Source organism: Grampus griseus, assembly GCF_964374135.1.
Source record: "Grampus griseus genome assembly, chromosome: 1".
Classification (NCBI taxonomy): domain Eukaryota; kingdom Metazoa; phylum Chordata; class Mammalia; order Artiodactyla; family Delphinidae; genus Grampus; species Grampus griseus.
The window spans coordinates 101,319,861-101,339,915 of record NC_139017.1 but is presented as its reverse complement, the minus strand read 5'-3'; the positions used below and the strand labels follow the sequence as shown (position 1 = coordinate 101,339,915).

Below are 20,055 nucleotides of genomic sequence, written 5' to 3'. Positions count from 1 at the left end.
GAACTATTCTTTTATCCTGTAGTGGGTCCGCATCTGTTTACATTTTACCTTAGTTAGTATTATAATCCCTGATTTACAAAAGAAAATAATGATAGTATTTCCTTGAAATACGTGTCTTTCTGCCATAACTCAGTTTCATATACTGAGTACTTTGTTTCATATACTGAGTACTTTGTTTTTTTTATTCTTCCTCTTAATTCTTTTTAGTTTGATAGCATAATCAACCAAATTGTTACTATTACACTCGTATAAACATAGAAATAACATTTCTTTCTACAGGAATCAGTATTTTAAGGAGAAAATGTAAGTAATGATTGTCTATTATGATGGTAATAGGCAATCATGTTGCTGTCTTAATTTTTTTACATCATTAAATTCTTGATATAATGAAATTGGAAACTTTCAGAGTATTTGAATTTCAACAACAGTATTTTAGTAAATTTTAAAAAATCTTCTTCCTATAGAAATCTGGTTAAGAAGTACTGTCCCAAACGGTCCACCAAAGATGAAGAGCCAAGGTAAATTATATACCTATTTATGGTTGCATATTAAATTTTAAAAGAAGACCTATATTTTTGTTATTTAGTAAAATAAATATTATGCCATTAGCTTTTTATAAAGATTTTTAAAAGTTTATTTTAATAAAAAATCATAATGTTTATGAAAGAGGAAACTACTGTTTTTTCTTATGAGGTTGCATACTTCAGGGGGCTTGATAATAGCTTTTTAGAATAGTTGAAGTGTGATTTCTAAGTAATAGGTGGATTGGGACTCCACTTGAATGATGTAGTCTCCAGAAGAAAAGGGTTTTTTTTTCCATACTTTATTTTGTAGCTGTCAGCTTGTTAGATTCTTGCTTTTACTTTTACAGGTAGTAAAACAATTTGGCTGGTTGGTTTAAAGGATTAATGAAAAGGAATAAGGTTTTCAGGGTAATTTTGGAACTCTGAATAAAAGGTTTGCCTATGAGCAAACCTTTGCCTGTGAGCTTTTTGGCATTCTTAAACAGGGGGATACATGGATAGTTGTAAAATGCAGAAACAAAAGGAGACTAGACTTAAAACAACTTTGTGTGTAATTGTCAGTTGTTAGAGGATTCTCAGGTTTAGTGTTAATGGAGTCCTAGCTGAGCTGTCCACCTTCAGCTTATGTAAGAGTGTTCTGGCAGTGTATTCAAGTAGATCTATACATTTTAATACAGTGATTCTCTTTGTTTCTCTCCTTCCCTCCACACACATTCTTTTTACCCTTATTTTTGCCCCTTCTTACCCCTCTGTGGTGCCAACCATAGCGGCACTTCAATTGCATTCAGGATGTGGGCAGGCATACAGGCAGCTGTGTCCAGAGCTGATAGCAAAATTGTTCTGTAGATCACCCATCGAGATGCATTTGAGTGGTATAATTGGCAGGTTCTGTCCTCTAGAGCAAGCATATCATCTCTGTAATAGGTTCAGCTGCCAAGCCTAGGAATCCAACCAAGTTCATTCCCAAGCTCAGGGCAGTTAATTGGCAACTTAAGAGATTCCAGTATGCTAAAAGAGCCTGCAGGTAGTATTCTTATTATTTTTTGACCCCAAATATCCTTTTATTTATAAATTAAGACTGCCCGAAGATATATAAACATGTACAACTTGAGCTTAAGCAGGATTCTTTTCATACAAAGTTAATTTAGAGCTAGTAGCTGAGATTTAGGTTGAATATGTTAAAATTTGTTAAGTATCAGGCTCAATCTGTACCTCACAAAAACATTTATAATGAAAGTAAAAATAAATTTCACCATTTTTAATATGTTTTTGTCAGGTTTACTTCGTGTATAGCCTTTTTTAACATCCTTAACGAGTTAAATGACTATGCAGGACAGCGAGAAGTAGTAGCAGAAGAAATGGCGCACAGAGTTTATGGTGAATTAATGAGATATGCTCATGATCTGAAAACTGAAAGAAAAATGGTAATTCTTGTCATTTTTATACAGTTATAATAGTATATGAAATATTTTCACAGAAATGAAGTAATTACTTTGCTTTTTAAAATAATGTATAGTCATACAGCATAAACTGGTTTTCTATTTCTCTAAATTTCTTCTGGCTAAAATTATCTCAAGACATTCTTGCTAATTTGTGATCCTTTGGATTTAAGACTGAGGTTTGCTAAATTCCAGCCAGTGGGACAAATGTAGTTTACTGCCTGTTTTTGTTTCCTAGTTACCATGAGCTAAGAATGGTTTTTACATTTTTAGATAGTTGAAAATGAAAAAAAGAATATTTTATGACATGTGAAAATTATATGAAATTCAAATTTTAGTGACCATAAAGTCTTATTGGAACAGGCGCACACTCATTCACTTATATATTGTGTGTGGCTGCTTTTGCATTATATTAGCAGAGTTGAATATTTGTAACAGAGACAGAGACCGTGTGGTTTGCAAAGCCTAAAATGTTTATTTGACCCTTTATAGAAAACTTTGTCAACCCCTATTTAGATAATCATGTATTTTCCAAGAGATTATATCTGTCTTAAAGATTATATTTAAAATATTTAAGTAATAGTCTATAAAATGCATTTTAGAGAATTTTTGCTTTACTAATAATCTATTCCTAAGTCTTGATAAAGTTTACATAATTAGTACCTTGAAAAAAAATTAAGTGAAAAGCCTTTTGGGGACTTTAGGCTTTAATTGGTATTGTAATTTAAAAATTTGTTTTGTTTGTTTTTTTGGTTGTTGTTATGATCTTCAGCATCTTCAAGAGGGACGAAAAGCCCAGCAATACCTTGACATGTGCTGGAAACAGATGGATAATGTGAGTTATAGTGTTTTCATGTTTAACATAAAATTTTGTAGCATTTAGCTCTAAATGCTCTTATGCTTCATATCTATTTGAGTTTAATATTTCTCAATGTAGTATTATTTGTAATTTGACGTTGGTGTAAGTAGAGAATATGAGACCATTTTGTCTGTTTTCCTTTTTTCTACATGGTTCTGTACTTGTACCAATTCTATAATCTTCAGATAATTGTAAACATTTAGGAAGATTCTTTTTGACTTTGCCGTTGTTACTATAAAATATTGATAGAGGATAGAAGTAATAAGGAAATATTGATACATCCTAGAAGACCATGTGACTGAGACTAAGAGAAACTAGATTCTAGTTCTGCCTTTTCCTTAGCACCTGATTTTTTCTTGACTTCAGTTTTAGCAAATGAAAAATGAAGACAGTGAACTAGATTATATGAAATGTTTCTTCCAGTTCAGTGATTCTGTAATTGAGTGTTTCTAGTACTGGGCTGCTGGTCATAGACTATCTTACTGTAGGAAATAAAGTACTTTATAGGGCAAAATTATAAAAGCATAATAATTATTTACTTTAAAAACTTTCCAAAGGTACTTATTAATGTGGTTTTTCTTAAATATCCTGGCATACAGTCATTTGAAAACCAAGATGTTTACATGGAACATTTTATCTTCTTTACTTAAAACGTTATGCCAAATGATGTGCTGTCATATAAGGTTAATATTCTTTCTTGAACCCTCATGTTAGCAAGCAGTTTACTCTTTCCCTGCATACTTTTATGATGGACACTGTATTCCTTGAAAATTATGCTGAAGGGAGTTTTTCATGTTAATCAATTTAGCTTGTGGTTGTTGGAAAAACGACAAGTCTGAGATTAAAAAAAAAAAGTATGCATATACGTGTACAGCTTTCAGCTTTTTTTTTCTTTTTTAAAGGCATGGATTAAAAGCTTAGATTAAATTTCTACTATATAACTGTCACTGATGTAAGATTCTAATCACCAGTACTGATTGAGAATTCTTAGGTATATTAATAGTCTCTTTTCATTTTTGTTTTGATTTTCTTTCTAATTGGTTTCAGAAAGACTTCTAGGGAGTGTTTACATTTATTAAATTTTAAATTGCCTTAACTAGCGTCCTTAGTATCTGCCACCCAATGAATGTGTATGTATGTGTGTCTTTCATTTGCACAAAATAACAGACTCCTACACTCATGAGTTATTTGTCCCTTTAAAAACTGGAGTTGACACAAATCATTCCTGTTGATATGTGCTGACTTACCTTTAGAACAATTGTTAGTTATTAAGCAAAAGTCATAAGGGTCATAAAAAACAAGCATCAAAAAATGTAGGAGAGATTTCTTTAAGGCGTTAACAATATTGTGAAATAAAGGTGAGTTCAGCTCAACTCATGTTTATTGAAGGCATCTGTAACATGTATTGAGTCTGGTACAAAAGCAAATATGATATGGTCTTGTTTTTGTGGAGCCTGCAGTCTAGTAAGAAAGAGACACAAATATAATTTCTGTGTAATATGTAGAAATATGTGCAGGATGCCTTTTATAGTCCCATGTCTTCATGTCTAATCAAGAAAACGAAATTGTAAAATTCCTAACATGTTTGCAATAATTGAGAGGATATTTAAAGAACTAGGAGAGAAAGCTTGAATTAGTGACAGAGTATTGAACATTGAGAAAAAAAAATTTTAAAGACAGTTATTAACCCAGGATAAACAAAATAGGCCCCACTGACATTTAAGTTGAGGGCAGAAGACAGTAGCCTGTGAAGAAGATTTTGAAGGAATGGTCAGAGATTGAGAAGATTGAAGCATCAGAAATGGCAGGTCTATCAGGTGGTTCCAAGTAACAGATCATATGAGTTTATAAGAACAAAGCTTGGAAACAGGTCAGTTCTAGAGTTGGTCAGTAGCTCAGTGATGTCACCAAGGCTGCTTTTTCTATCTGTCCACGTTGCTGTCTTGTCCATGGCCTTTTCCCTCAGACTTGTCCCTTTATGGTCAACAGTTGATTTAAGCAGCCAAGCACCACATCCTCATTCAGCTGCATGCAGAAGCAGGAGAGAGGAAGCATTTCTCTTCTGTTTCCTCTTATCAGGGAAGGAAAGCTTTCCCAGAAAACCCCAGCAGAATTCTTCATGGGTGCCTTTGACAGGATTAGATTACTTGACCATGCCCCAGCTGTGGGAAGGCTGGTAAAGCAAGTTATCAGCTCTTTTCAGCCTCCGTACAGGGAGGTGGGCTCTTCTGAGAAAAAATAGGGGAGTAGATGTGGCTGTTGATTAGTCTGCGACACAAAGGATGAAGAAAGGAGAATCTTTTCTGGAGTATATCCCTGTATTGTATAATGATATAATATCTTTCAGGGAAGGAGTATTTTTAATATTACTGTACTCATGATTCTTTTGCTGTTGCAAGGAAATTAGTAGGTAGATTTTTTTTCACAAACAATAGGACACTTAATATAAAAGTATTGTTGTGGGCTTCCCTGGTGGCGCAGCGGTTGAGAGACCGCCTGCTGATGCAGGGGACACGGGTTTGTGCCCCGGTCCGGGAAGATCCCACATGCCGCGGAGTGGCTGGGCCCATGAGCCATGGCTGCTGAGCCTGCGCGTCCGGAGTCTGTGCTCCGCAACGGGAGAGGCCACAGCAGTGAGAGGCCCGTGTACCGCAAAAAAAAAAAGTATTGTTGTGTATGAGTTGCCTCAAATTACACCAAAATTAGTAGCTATAGCTGTTCAATTTGAAAACACAGCTCTGAACTGAGTTTCAGAGAATTAACTGTGGAAATTTAATTTTAATCTTCACAGGAAAGTGACATTCTGTATATTATGTATATTCAGGTATATTTATGCTTTGAATAAATTTTATGTATCTCATTTGATATCTCATACTAATAAAAATAGTAAGTACATTTAAAATTTTTACCCTGGAAACTAAGGGTAAACTAAAAGCCAGAGCAATAGTTGTGTGAGCTGATACAGTGGCATTTGAAAAGTGGTTCTAGAGGTTTTGGGGTATGGTTTACAGGACCTTGCTAAGGGCTTGGGGTTTAGTACTCACACGCTGACAAAGTTTAGGTTTTAGCTCTGTATGTTTGGAGAGTTGGAACTGAAATCCCTGTATAAAGTTTGACTCTTTGAAGGACTAAACCTTTAGCAAAAGGTGGCAGGAGCTCTGCCTACTGGCCAAGGGAGGTAGCGAAGAACCTTGTCTCTATCTGAAGGTCAAGGAGTAGGAGGTATCCTGTGAGAAATTTAAACCTTTTGACCTTGTAGTTATGAGGTTTGCACTATCTGAATAGTTTTGTAATCCTCAAGACAAGAAATTGACATTGTAACTAGTTAGGTAAATAGAAAATGTTGACATCCTGTGCTTTCTTCTGAGTAATTCTCAGAATACAGGTAGCAAGGCATATATTTTCCAGACAAGAAATTGGAAGAGTCTCTTCTGTGGAATTTAATTAGTTTGAGAGGAAAGACTTAAAGATACAGGCACCATGGTTTCTTCAAGGAAACTGCCTGGCCTTATCACTGTAGAGGAAAAGGCCATAATCCAATTAGCTTTTAAAATAAGAGCAGATTGGCAGGTATCCCCAGACATTTAAAAAAAAACATCTAATGTAGACACCAGAGTATGCAGAAAAACTAGTATGCAGAAAAAAAAGCAACTTTGAAGAAACAGTGACTGTGAAAGGAAATAGAAATTAAAAAGCAAAAACAAGCAAAACCCAGAACTATTATTAACATTTTCATAGGGAATAGAGAAGTTATTACATCCATGAAATAGGAACAAGATACTATAAAGAAAGGAACATATAAAGAACAAAAATGAACTTTATGGTAGCAGAAATGAAAAGCTCACTAGAAAGAATGAAATTGAAGAAATCTCTCAAAGTAGAGCAAAATGACAGAGATTGAAAATATGAGAGAAAATATAAGAGAATTAGAGGGACTCATCCTATAGGTTCATTTTCAAGATAATAAGCATCTTAAAAAAGAGAAAACATAGAAAATGGATAGGCAAAATTAATTCAAGAAAATTTCCCCAGAACAGAAAGACATGAGTTTCCAGATGGAAAGGATTTTCCAGGTGCTCAGCACAGTGGATTCACAGCAAGACATATCTTCATGAAATTTCAGAACAATTAGGAGAGAGAGAAGATCCTACCAACCTCCAGAGAGAAAAAACAAAACAAAATAAACATATTTTATGCAAAGGATCAGGGATCAGAATGGGATCAGGAAGCCAGAAGACAGTGGAGTGGTACTTTTACATTTCTGAAGAAAGAAGATTTCCTACTTAGAGTTTCACACCTGTCCAAATTTTATCAGTTAAAATAGATGGAAAGGCATTTTCAGTCATGGAGACTTAAACAATTATCTCTTTTAGGAAGCTTCTTTTAGGAAGCTACTGCTGAATGTGTTCTAGCAAAATAGAGAAATGAACCAAGAAAGGGGCAGGTGTGGAACTAGGAAACAGGAGATTCGAATTAAGGGAGAATTGAAAGGAATCCCCAGGAAATGGTGAAGGGGAATCCCAAGGTAACAGTTATTCAGTAGGCCTAGTTTGGTAACCAGTTCAAATTTTAACAGGTTACAAACCTCTGGGTTCTTGATTTCATTAAGAAGATAAAATTGATAGAATTCTGAATATGTTTGAATTAACTGAGGAGAGGTGTAAAGAATTGGGGACACTAGGGTTGAATTAGAGAAAAGTACATTGAAAACTAAAGCAAATTTTTTAGAAAAAGACATTAACTTCAGGATAAAAAAATACACAGGAAAGTAAATATATCATATGCTCAGTTGTAAATAGGTTTTGCAAAGTCATACTAATTTGAATTAAATTTAAAAAATTTTAGAGGTCATTCTGGGCAGGTGGTATTCCTGGGACACTTGGAAGAAACAACACAAAACCACTTTGGAGGGATATTTCCACATTCTAAGCTACATTGGGACTCCATCAAAAAAAAAAAAAAGAAAAGAAAAGAAAACAAGCAAACACCAAAACCAATCAACCAAACATATAAAAACCAAACAAAAAACACCAAACAAACCAAAAAAGTCATGCTTAAGATGAGCTTAAAATAAAAAATTACAAAATACATATGATTATTTTCCTTATTATAAAGAGATTGAGATACATAATGAATATTAACTCAGTCATGCCTATGATTTTTTTTCTTCACAGTCTTATGATGTCTGATATTTAAGGCACATGGTTTGTAATAGTAAAATTCTTTGCTAATTTAGAAAAATTTTACTTGTGTAATTTTACACAGTACACAGTGGCAATACCTTAAAGTTACTTTCTTTTTTATTGAGGTATAGTTGGTTTACAATATTGTGTTGGTTTCAGATGTACAGCAAACTTATTCAGTTATATATATATATAAATTCTTTCAGATTATTTTCCAGTATAGGTTATTATAAGATATTGAATATAGTTCCTTGTACTATATAGTAAATCCTGTTGCTTATCTGTTTTATGTATAGTAATTTATATCTGTTAACCCCATACTCCTAATTTATCCCCCTGTTCCCTTTCCCCTTTGGTAACCATAAGTTTGTTTTGTATATACATTCACTTGTATTATTTATTTAGATTCCGCTTATAAGTGATATCATATAATATTTGTCTGACTTAGTCTGCTTAGTATGATATTCTAGGTCCATCCATGTTGCTACATATGATAATATTTCATTCTTTTCTTTATGGCTGAGTAATATCCCATTGTATATATATAGCACATCTTCTTTTTTTTTTTTTTGCGTTACGCGGGCCCCTCACTGCTGTGGCCTCTCCCGTTGCGGAGCACAGGCTCCGGACGCGCAGGCTCAGCGGCCATGGCTCACAGGCCCAGCCGCTCCGCAGCATGTGGGATCCTCCCGTACCGGGGCACGAACCCGCGTCCCCTGCATCAGCAGGCGGACTCCCAGCCACTGCGCCACCAGGGAAGCCCCTATAGCACATCTTCTAAACGAGTTGTCTGTTGATAGGCATTTGGGTCGTTTCCATGGCATAGCTATTGTAAATGGTGCTGCTGTGAACATTGGGGTGTATGTATCTTTTCAAATTAGAGTTTTCGTCTTTTCTGGATATATGCCCAGGAGTGGGACTGCTGGATCATATGTTAGTTCTAGTCTTAGTTTCTTGAGAAACCTGCATACTGTTTTCCACAGTGGCTACACCGATTCGCATTCCCACCTTGTAGGACAGTTCCCTTTTCTCCACACTCTTTCCAGTGTTTATTATTTGTAGACTTTTTTGATGATAGTCAAGGTGATACTTCATTGTGGTTTTGTTTGCATTTCTCTAATAATTAGCTATGTTGAACACCTTTTCATGTGGCTGTTGGACATCTCTATGTCTTCTTTGAAGAAATGTCTTGGTCTTCTGCCCATTTTTTGATTGGGTTTTTTTTTGATATTGAGGTGTATGAGTTGTTTATATATTTTGAATATTAACCCCTTTTCAGTCACATCATTTGCAAACATTTTCTCCCATTCCATAGGTGTTTTTATTTTGTTGATGCTTTCCTTTGCAAAAGCTTTTAAGTTTGATTAGGTCCCATTTGTTTAGTTTTGCTTTTACTTCTTTTGCCTCAGGAGACTGATCTAAGAAAGTATTGTTGCGATTTATGTCTGAGAATGTTTTGCTTATGTTCTCTTCTAGGAGTTTAATGGGGTCCTGTATTATGTTTAGGTCTTTAATACATTTCGAATTTATTCATTTTTTTTTTGCGGTACGTGGGCCTCTCACTGTTGTGGCCTCTCCCGTTGCGGAGCACAGGCTCCAGACACGCAGGCTCAGCGGCCATGGCTCACGGGCCCAGCTGCTCCGCAGCATGTGGGATCTTCCTGGACCGGGGCACGAACCTGTGTCCCCTGCATTGGCAGGTGGACTCTCAACCACAGCACCACCAGGGAAGCCCTCGAATTTATTCTTATATAAGGTGTTGAGGGAGTGTCCTAATTTCATTGATTTACATGTAGCTGTCCAGTTTTCCAAATACCACTTGCTAAAGAGGCTGTCTTTTCTCCATTGTATATTCTTGCCTCCTTTGTCATAGAGGTGTGTCGTAGGTGTGTGGGTTTATTTCTGGGCTGTCTTTTTTGTTCCATTGATCCATGTCTTTTATTGTGCCAATACCATGCTGTTTTGATAACTGTAGCTTTATAGTATTGTCTGGAATCTAGAAGGGTTATGCCTCCAGCTTTGTTCTTTTTCCTCAGGATTACTTTGGCAATTCTGGGTCTCTTATCGTTCCATATAAATTTTAGTATTATTTGTTAACTTCTAAATGAGATAAATCTAATTTTATTTTTCAGCATTTTAATTTTTTTTAACAGAGTAAAAAGAAATTTGAAAGAGAATGTAGAGAGGCAGAGAAGGCACAACAGAGTTATGAAAGATTGGATAATGATACTAATGCAACCAAGGCAGATGTTGAAAAGGTAAGAAATAATCCAAACTGACTTTAATATCAAAATATTATTACTTGCATATGGAGAGTAGTTACAATATTTGTGTTGGTATTAGAGTTTCCTCAAGAGATACACTACATCTAAATCTAAGATACACAAATATTTGCATACTTTACACATAGTGGTCTGAGAAAGTAATTAGAATAAAATTAATATATTAATGTCAACTGCATTCTGAGTGTATAGGAAAGACATAGTTGGTATTAGGAATGAGTTTCTATCCTATTTAGAAATAAGATAGAAAGTCTAAGGTATGTTGATGGGGTATGCAAATAGAGGCTGGATAGTGTGCTTCCCAACTATACAGAAGGGAAAACATGATAAAACTGTCAGAAGTGTGATATCAACTATTTGTTTATTATTTGATTAATTCAGTCGTTCATTTTGGAAAACTGAATTCTCTCTTGTCATTCATTACTGATTCTGGGCCAGATGTTCTGTAACATTACTGTTGGTAGGATCAGCCCTGTAACTTTTGCTGCTTAGCTTCTCCTTCTCCCCTGCTGTATGTTCTTTATCTTAGGACATTTGACACAGTGATAGTGCTGAAATGTTGGGATTTTGAAAAATAGATGAACCTTACTCCATGTTTTTGTATATACAAAGGCCCAACATTAGTATATTTTCTCCTTCGAATTTTGTAATTTCCTATAGCATCAGAACAAGAAAAAGCAAGAGGAAAGGAATAATTTATTTTCTACCTTCCATTTTCTTTACCAGTTTTTAAAAACCCCAAAATCATATACATTTCAGGTTACAGTTACCTTAAAGTTCTTCTAGTATAACTTATGATGGCGTTTATCTTGTCTACCCTATTTTTAATAACATATCTCTTATGATAGTAAGTTCCCTGTTATTGGGAATATAGAGTCTTAAAATAGTCTGTTCATTTTTTTAAAAAAAACTACCATTTCCTTATATTGACCCCATTTGTCTCCCTGTTCAGCTTTAGTTTCTTTGAGGTACCAGAAAAATAACAAATATATATTTTTCTCAAAATAGGTTTTTAGATATTTGTAGCAGATTATCTACCCCTAGATGAACTATTGTGTTTCTTCACCTATTGCACATATGAAATACCTTCAAAGTTACTTTTCAGACGTCTTCAAGTTAATACTTTCCTTTGGATACCAATTTAACCAATATTCTTTGTTACCTCAAATTGGGTATAGTTCAGTCTGATCAGTTCTGAGTTTGATTACCTCCTTTGTTTTGAACACTAAATTTATGTTAATTATACGCTAAATGTATTTTGGGCAACCACATTGTTTGGCTTGACTCTCATTGAGTTTATGGTTAACTGAAATCCCCATGTCTTTTCACATATGGTGTGGTATAAGAATATGTGTCTCAGACAGAACTTGTACTGTTGGTCTTTTAAACGTATATGCTACATCTGTATCAATTATTAGATTTGATCCTGCTGTTAAGATTTTTGGATCCTGATTTTGATCATCCACTATATTAATTTCCTTCCAGGTATCATGTCATACACATAATGTGTTATCATTACTTGATAAAAATGTGGACCACAACACTTGCAAACAGCCCTATTTTATATATGGGAAACTTCCTTGCTGGTTGACATTGACTCCTTAAGAACTCCTTTGACTTATTATCAAACATCAATTGAATACATAGTTTATGTACTAGGCAAGTTAGGCGAACTCTTTAACTGGACTCTCATTTTTAACTTATTCATTTTGTCTATAAAGGTATCTTTAGAGACAGGTCAGACGTCTTGAAATCTAGATATAACATGTCTACTAGTTAGTTTCATCTAACTAGTTCAGAATTTTTATGTTTATATCTTCCTTTTTTATTCTTATTTGTTTGCAACCCCTTTAATTATTAGAGAATTAGGAAAACTTTGAGGTTTTACTTTAGATACCAGAGAGTAGAGGAATTCTGTTTTAAGTGACCAGGAAGGGAAGGGAACATAGTTTCAAGTTACTACTTATGAAAGTTTAAAAAAAAAGCATAAAAAAACAGGTGAAGAGGGAGCAGGCCGAGTATCTTCCTAAAGAAAAGGAAGTCAGTTGCACAAAACCGTGAATATACGTAACGCTATCAAACTGTACACTTAAAAATGATTAAGATGGTAAATTTTATGTTATGTGTATTGTGTGTTTTGCTACAATTAAAATTTTAAAAAAATTTGATGAAATATAAAAAGAAAAAGAAAGAAAGAAAGGAAAGGCAGTAGATGTGAAACCCAGAATATGCCAGGGAAGGTGTCAATTGTTTTAGCTTCTAGCTTTATTCTCTTACATAACCTGCTGGAGCCTTTCTCCCAGGCCTTGGGAATCACAGCCAGTGACTTGGAACATGAGGAGCTTCCTCTGAAAGAACCATTGTGGGTAGGGAATATTCTGGAAACCTTTTATTCCATCATAGTTTGTGAGAGGAGGGAGAAAAGGGAAAGGAGTGAATGAATGTGTACTTAACGATCCCAGGTTAGAACTTGAAGTGTATTTTTCTGTAGAAATATTTTGGGCCATGGTGTTTAGTTTTCATAGTACTTATTTATTTTAATTTTCAAGTACACTGTGGATTAAATGGATTTTTGTGGACTTATCTGAGATCTTGACTGCCATGTATTTCTGTAGGTCAGTTTATTTCTGAGTTCAGAAGAACTAACTTGTAGACCTACTGTTAGAAGGTTAGGGATTACAATTGTAAAAACTAGAATTAGAATAATCAAGTGTATTCGCAATGTGCTTTTATTGATATAATTTTCAAAGCACTCTCATCTAACATGATTTATAGCTTGGAACACTGAAAAATTTTCAATTCTTATTTTGTTTTTTTCTATTACTTTATAACAATTGAGAAAATTGTTTAGATTTCCCCTCCAATAAATCTAGATTTGTGCTGTTTGTATTCTGATGTTCTCACCAATGAATCAGTAGATGGTACTAATATTCTTATTCAAAAAGCATTTCTATAAGACCTTCCTTGAGATGAACAGAACTATATTCTAAATAAGCATTCTTTAAATAAAGTACCTGTGGATTTGTATAGCGGTAGAAATTATTGTTAAGCATTACATTATCCCCAAATCCCATTTTTACTATTATTTGGTTTCACTGTGGTTCTGGGTTGGATATAACTGGATTATGTTTAAAGAAATGTTTTACTGCTAACTTTGTAACTGTCTAAATTATTCCTGATGCTATTTTTCTCTTCTGATTAAAAGCTTACTATTTCAAACCATAATGTTGTCATTTATTTAATTAAAAAAATCTGAATTTGTTAAGGAGAAACTTTATTTTCATGGATTATTGTAAGGGGGAGGATTTATTATTGCAGTAAGAAAAAGGGAATATTGCAACAGGGAGACTGGCCATAAGATCTGTAAGCCTCTCCTTTACTTTTAAATGATATCAGTAGTTAGAAAAAGTCTCGTTTTAGTATAACTTCTAGAAAAGTGAATTAGCTGTGATTTTGTTGCTCATCTTGTCGTTGGTGATGATTTGGACCAATTTGCCTCTAGGCTAAACAGCAGTTGAATCTACGTACACATATGGCTGACGAAAATAAGAATGAATATGCTGCACAATTACAAAACTTCAATGGAGAACAGCACAAACATTTCTACGTAGTGATTCCTCAGATTTACAAGGTAAAATTTGGAGATGTGAAATTAACCTAATTTTAGATACGGAAGAGCTAGTCTTTAAATGTAAAACTTTAAAATTTCAGGCATCAATCAGAATGTTTCTAGATTCACTAGTTAGTCATCAAGATTGGTGATAAGAAATTTATGATTATAGATGTGAAAAGTAGATTTTTTCTGACTGAAATCACAGATTTTTCTACAGATTTATTAGTAGTATATTAAACAGTTCACTCAAACAGACATTTTCTAGATAAATTTTAATACTACATTATTAAGTCTTATGAGATGGGAGAATTCATTGGAATTGTGTATTGTAGTCTGCTCACTTAGAATTTGGATGTAGCTTTTTGACACTATAACAGAATCATTGGCATTAGTCCAGATGGCAGAAATAAATCTTAAGAAATGCATTTGCTAGCCTGGTTTTTGCCTGCTTATCTTCCTAGCTGCCAAATCATAAATGTAATTCAGGCTTATAAATCCCATCCATCATCATTTGATGATACTAATTGCCAAACGGCCCTCAGGTAAGGACTCCGGAGGTTAAATTATGTTACCGCCTATTCTAGAAAGAAGAGAAATTAGAGAAAAGGGATTTAGTGAAACAGTGTTGAAAACAGTAGTACCTGAGAGAGCAGAGCTTTTGTGAAAAGAGTGTCAGTCCAAATACACCTTTTTTTTCTTGGAGGCAAGTTAGAAGTACAAAGGAAGCATAGTGAGAGGTGGTGGACTAGAGAGGGTATCAGATTTCAGTCATTTAATCCAGAGCGTCCAGTCAGCCTGTCCTCACTCTGTGGTGCTTTTCTAAACTTACCAGCTATGCCTTCGTATTCTGGGGAGACCTTAACTTGGAGATCCCCTGCTTTTCTGTGTTTTGGGGCTTGATCCTTTTGTTTGTACTTTGCTATGGAACAGTCTTGCCACTTTGTGATGCTGGGCGCAGTTCTTTTGTGAAAATGCAGGTTTCAAAATAAATTCCCAGGCTTTGGGAAGTAAAGAGGAAAAAAGTAGTATGAAGGCTTTGGGAGCTAGGGGACTTCAGCAGTGTAGTTGCTTCCTATGAGAAAGAAAGGTCATTGTTGACAAATAAGAAGTGTCAAAAAATGCCTTTAAGTTATTCGGCATAATTGTGTCCTGGCATAATTCTTAGTGCCATGTGCCAATGAATTTTTGAATTGTGGGGATTCCGTACATGTATCACTTTGACCTTGTGGCTTCTTGTTTTTCCTCTTGTGTCTCCAACCTTTCGATAGTCACTTTGAGCTGTAGAATGTGGTAAGTTTGGGTACCCATTGGTATGCAGTCAACTGTGGATTCTTGGTCCAGTCAGATCTTACCAAAATGTTCTGAACTAACTTAAGGGTTTAGAATGCTCACACTTGTATATGTTTTATGCCAGTTGCTTAAAAAGGAAAAAAAATGTGTCAAAATTTTGTGTTAAAATGAAACTTTTCCTAGAGCATAAACAACAATAACTGCTCTGACTGAAGAATGAACGGTGGAGGTTGTATGAAACAGAGATCTGGTAGCCTGTAGGGGGTCCTTTAGAAGGCTTGAAAACTGTTGTCACCTGGTTTTAGGATATACTAAAAGCCTTGTATATATATATATATATTTTTTGCTACTTCACAGACCTCAAGTTTTAAGTACTTTAAGTCTGTAGCACTTGTTAAAAGGTATTTACAACAGTGTAACTGTTAGGGTAGAATCTTTGTGGGTTTTTTTTTTTTTTGGAAGGGGGCTGCTTCAGAATGAAAAGAAAATTCAGTTTTCCTTTTTTTTTTTTTTAAATTCCTAATTATTAGCAACTACAAGAAATGGATGAACGAAGGACTATTAAACTCAGTGAGTGTTACAGAGGATTTGCAGACTCAGAACGCAAAGTTATTCCCATCATTTCAAAGTGTTTGGAAGGAATGATTCTTGCAGCAAAATCAGTTGACGAAAGAAGAGTAAGTGTTTTATAATTAATTTGAGTAATATATTTGGTTTAAGTTAGTGAAATGAATTGGGAAAGGGGGGAAGTAATTGATGGTTAGCTGATTTTAAGTTATATTCTGTAGAAGTAACTTATTGCCAGACTCCTCTGGGCTGTAAGGATCATTCTAAACACTAAAATTCTGATTGTTTAAAAGGAAAGAGTTCTAATGCTTCTCTTTCCTTTCCGCACTAATTTTTCAGTTCTACTCCAAGAGTATAACTAACCTATGAACTGTATGTTACAAACTGTATGATACTGTTAGTCTAGTGAAAGTTTAAAGAAGGAAATGGTCAGATCTAGAGTTGTAAGAGTTGCTTGTAACCACAGGAGTTGGTACTTGAGCTGCATTTTGAAGCCTGAGGAGTGTATGGAATGATGGCTCAAGAGAAAAGAAGGAGGGCATTATGAGTAGAAGGTACTGCCTTCAAGAAGCCCTGCTCCTCTTGAAGAAGTAATTCTAATCACATTATATCTTGATTAAGGTCTAGAAAAGGGCTTGTACCTGGTCATTTATCAGTAAATGTTGATTTAGTGACTGAGAAGCTAAGGTTAACAGAAAATGAGGATATGAGGGAAAAGGAAGAGAAGAGAACCAGTGTTTGGGGAGTGCCAAATATGTACTACGTATTTTAGTTTTCATGGCAAGTTGGTTTTATATGAGTGAAGGTCTTTCTTGTAACAGAATTTTGACTTAAATTTAAAAAAGGAAAGAAGATTTTGGGGTTCTTTGGGAATTCAAACATACATTTATATTTTGGTATAGCTGCATCCAAGGTTACAAATATAGTTAGGTCCTTCTCCTCTCTCCCTCTTCTTACCCTTTAGCAGATGATTGGTGGGGGTGGCATTAGTGACAAAAAAAAAGTAAGGTATGACCTAAGGATGACTTTTGACTAAATGATAGGCAAAATGTACTACCAACAGAGATAGGGAATAAAAGAGGAGAGCTGGTAGGGGTGGGCGAGGAGTTTGTAGAGATAAAGTATTCTGTTTGCAAATAATGATTTTAAGGTGTCAATAGAACATTCAGATAGAGGTATGTATGTCCAAAATCAATATATAACACTTATGTGTGTTTTAAAGTTTTGGGTAAATGGTGCTAAACTTTATTTGAGTTAATTTTTGCACTCAGTATTGTTTGTGAGATCTTTTTTCATTGTTCTGTTAACATTTCCTCGTATGTCTTTAATATATTTTATTTATCCTTTCCCCTGTTGCGTGAATGAAAGCCTTTCTACTTGTCTCTTACCCTCTTTTACAATTAGATGCCCTTTCCTCTTTTCCATAGGTCACCTTCTTTGGAGACATCCTGTAAAACAGAAAACCCTTTTCCTTTAAAACTTAGAATTTCTACTTGAGAATAACCCTGAGTGAAAATATCCGTGAACATTACAAATTAATAAAGTAGTAATTTGTAAATTATTTTTCTATAGGAATTAAAATATTTATGGTTTATTACATATTCACAGGAAGAAATTATTCACTTTAAACCTTTAATAAGTATTGTAGAATTATTTCTTTAAATTTTTATTTGTTATTCTCTAACACAGATTAAGGTTTTTGAAAGCTAATATGGTATCATAAGCAAATGAAATGGTTAAAAAAAAACATGTTTCTTGTGTATAGGACTCTCAGATGGTAGTAGACTCCTTTAAGTCCGGATTTGAACCTCCAGGAGACTTTCCATTTGAAGATTACAGTCAGCATATTTATAGAACCATTTCTGATGGGACTATCAGTGCATCCAAACAGGAAAGTGGGAAGGTGGATGCCAAAACCACAGTAGGAAAGGCCAAGGGCAAGTTGTGGCTCTTTGGAAAGAAGCCAAAGGTAAAAGTCATAAAATTCCTCTATGCTAATAATTTTGTTTTAGTTTGTCATTTAAAATGATGTAGGTATTGAATGGATAATGGTTTACTATTAATAGAGAATAAATATTTTGATTTGAATGATTCAATTAACTTTTCACTTAGTAGAAACATAGAATTTTGTACCTTAATAGTAAAAATTATTTCTGGATTTAACATTTGACTGCCATATAAAAATGAGTAAAAATACTAAATAAGCTGTTAACATCTCTTAAATTATATGCTTTTGAAATTTCATTTGTATGTAGTTTCAGTTCAAATTTTTTCAGAATCATTATGATCTGACTCTAAGATCACAAAAATTGCAGTTCTCAGTTGGAATGAATGATTGACCACAGCAATAATAAAATGTCAGATTAGGTCTTATAGATCATACTAATAAGGTTATTTTTATTATCCATGTGAATATTTAATGGGAAGGGCTCAATGCGTGTGTTATTTGAAGTTTAAAAAAATCTCTAGTTTACTAAGAGAATCTCTCTTAACCTCCTGTTGAAACCCATCTTTTGATGTGCTGTTTATTTTAGATAGATAAATTTAGCTCAGCAGGTGAGCAAATGGAATAGATGTGTGCTTAATCTTCTTATCAATTTAATGGCTATAAAGTGTCATAATCAGGAGAATAGATATGTACTTTTAATCTGATGTTCTGTATTAAAGTATACATGATTATTTTAATTCATTTTTCTGATCTTGACATACGAATGTAGATAAAATTTAACTCATTATAATATACCTGTAAATATCTTTAAAAGCACAATTATAATTAACTCAAGCTTTATTCATGCTTTTCATAATATTGTCCCATTGAGAAGTTGAGAGGTGAGACTTTTTTTAAAGTCAGATCAGAGTAGCTAGGAGAGCTTAGAAAAACAAGGAATACTGAAATTTTTTTTAAAAAAGAGGTGCAACAGGGATGAAATAGAAACAGTTTTGAGAGGAAAGCCACAACGTAATGAAATTATTTTGCCTATTTATGATAATCAGTTACAATTTTAATATTTTATTTTAATAGACATTGACTATTTAGATAACTTTAACTGTAGCTGCTGCCTTTATCTCTGACAAGTATTATAGGTTAAGTATAACTAACTAGGTGGTGCTAATATTCTAGAAATCGGAAGAGAATTTTTTTGTCTAGGTCCTATTGCTCTCTCTAACCTTATAATTTGTATACACTCTATATTTTCAGTCTGTCAGCTTGTAAAAAAGTGATGAAGTGGTACATTTTTAAAAGTAAATTTGACTTTTTAAAATGACAGTTTTGGCAAAGCTATGTTAACTTTCTTATAATATTTTTATAGAAAACTTTATTTGAGATATATTTTGTAAAAAGTATGTTGCCAAAAATAGAATTTTCATTTAGGAAAAAAAGCTATGCACATTTGGCTTATTGATTCCTTTCTTTATTTCCATATTAGCCACAGTCCCCACCCTTAACCCCTACTAGTTTATTCACATCCAGTACTCCTAATGGGTCCCAGTTTCTCACATTCTCCATTGAGCCCGTGCATTATTGTATGAATGAAATAAAAACAGGGAAGCCCAGAATTCCTTCTTTCAGAAGTCTCAAAAGAGGGGTAAGTTTAATAATGGGTTAAAATGCATGATGGCCTATTGTGTGTGTACTGTGGCTTTTAATACTCTCCACCCTCATTATAAGGCTCTCTCCTATATATATGTAGTTTAAAACACGACAGAATTAAGTATAGCCGCCCTCAAGTTAAAAACAACTCCTCTTTATAACATTTGAAATGCTCACCCATAAAAGAATGGTATTATAAAGAGGGTGCTGGGTACCATCATATTAGCTATTTTTTTTGTTGTTGTTGTTTATGTGAAGTCATATGTTCGCCATTGTCTTGTAATGTATTTACATTTTTAAGACTTTCAGTAATTTGTCACTGGAGTTACTCATGTAATAATTTGTCACTAATGACCTCTGCGAACTTATAAAGTATTATTTTGTTGGCAAAAAAAATCAAGTTCTATTTTAATTTTAATGGCCCTACTTTCAGAAGCATAAAACACAGTTTCCAATAGTTAAATAAAAAATCAAAGATAGGCATGTTAAATATCAAGATTGTAGATCAATTAAGATAATATATTAGAAAGTACTTTGTAAGTTGTAAAGCCTATAAAAATGCTAGATATTATTGAGTAATGGTTATATGGAATTTGTATTGAGTAATTGTTACAGGAAGTATTTTTTACCAAATATTTCCTTTTTTTCCCCAATAGGCTAGCCTTTGGCATTTACTTAAAACTAAATATACTCTGCAAATGAAAAA

At 33.9% G+C, this 20,055-nt stretch overlaps 1 protein-coding gene across 2 annotated transcripts in view; it reads left to right on the top strand.

Annotated features, from left to right (window-relative positions):
• Positions 1 to 20,055, top strand: part of FNBP1L (formin binding protein 1 like) — a 120,895-nt gene that overhangs the window by 83,320 nt on the left and 17,520 nt on the right. For both annotated transcript variants that reach the window (XM_082670602.1, XM_082670601.1), the window contains exons 3-9: positions 465 to 518; positions 1,801 to 1,948; positions 2,736 to 2,798; positions 10,159 to 10,263; positions 13,790 to 13,918; positions 15,721 to 15,867; positions 17,523 to 17,726. In XM_082670602.1, the coding sequence (XP_082526728.1) occupies positions 465 to 518; positions 1,801 to 1,948; positions 2,736 to 2,798; positions 10,159 to 10,263; positions 13,790 to 13,918; positions 15,721 to 15,867; positions 17,523 to 17,726 (850 nt within the window). The remainder of the gene's footprint in view (positions 1 to 464; positions 519 to 1,800; positions 1,949 to 2,735; positions 2,799 to 10,158; positions 10,264 to 13,789; positions 13,919 to 15,720; positions 15,868 to 17,522; positions 17,727 to 20,055) is intronic.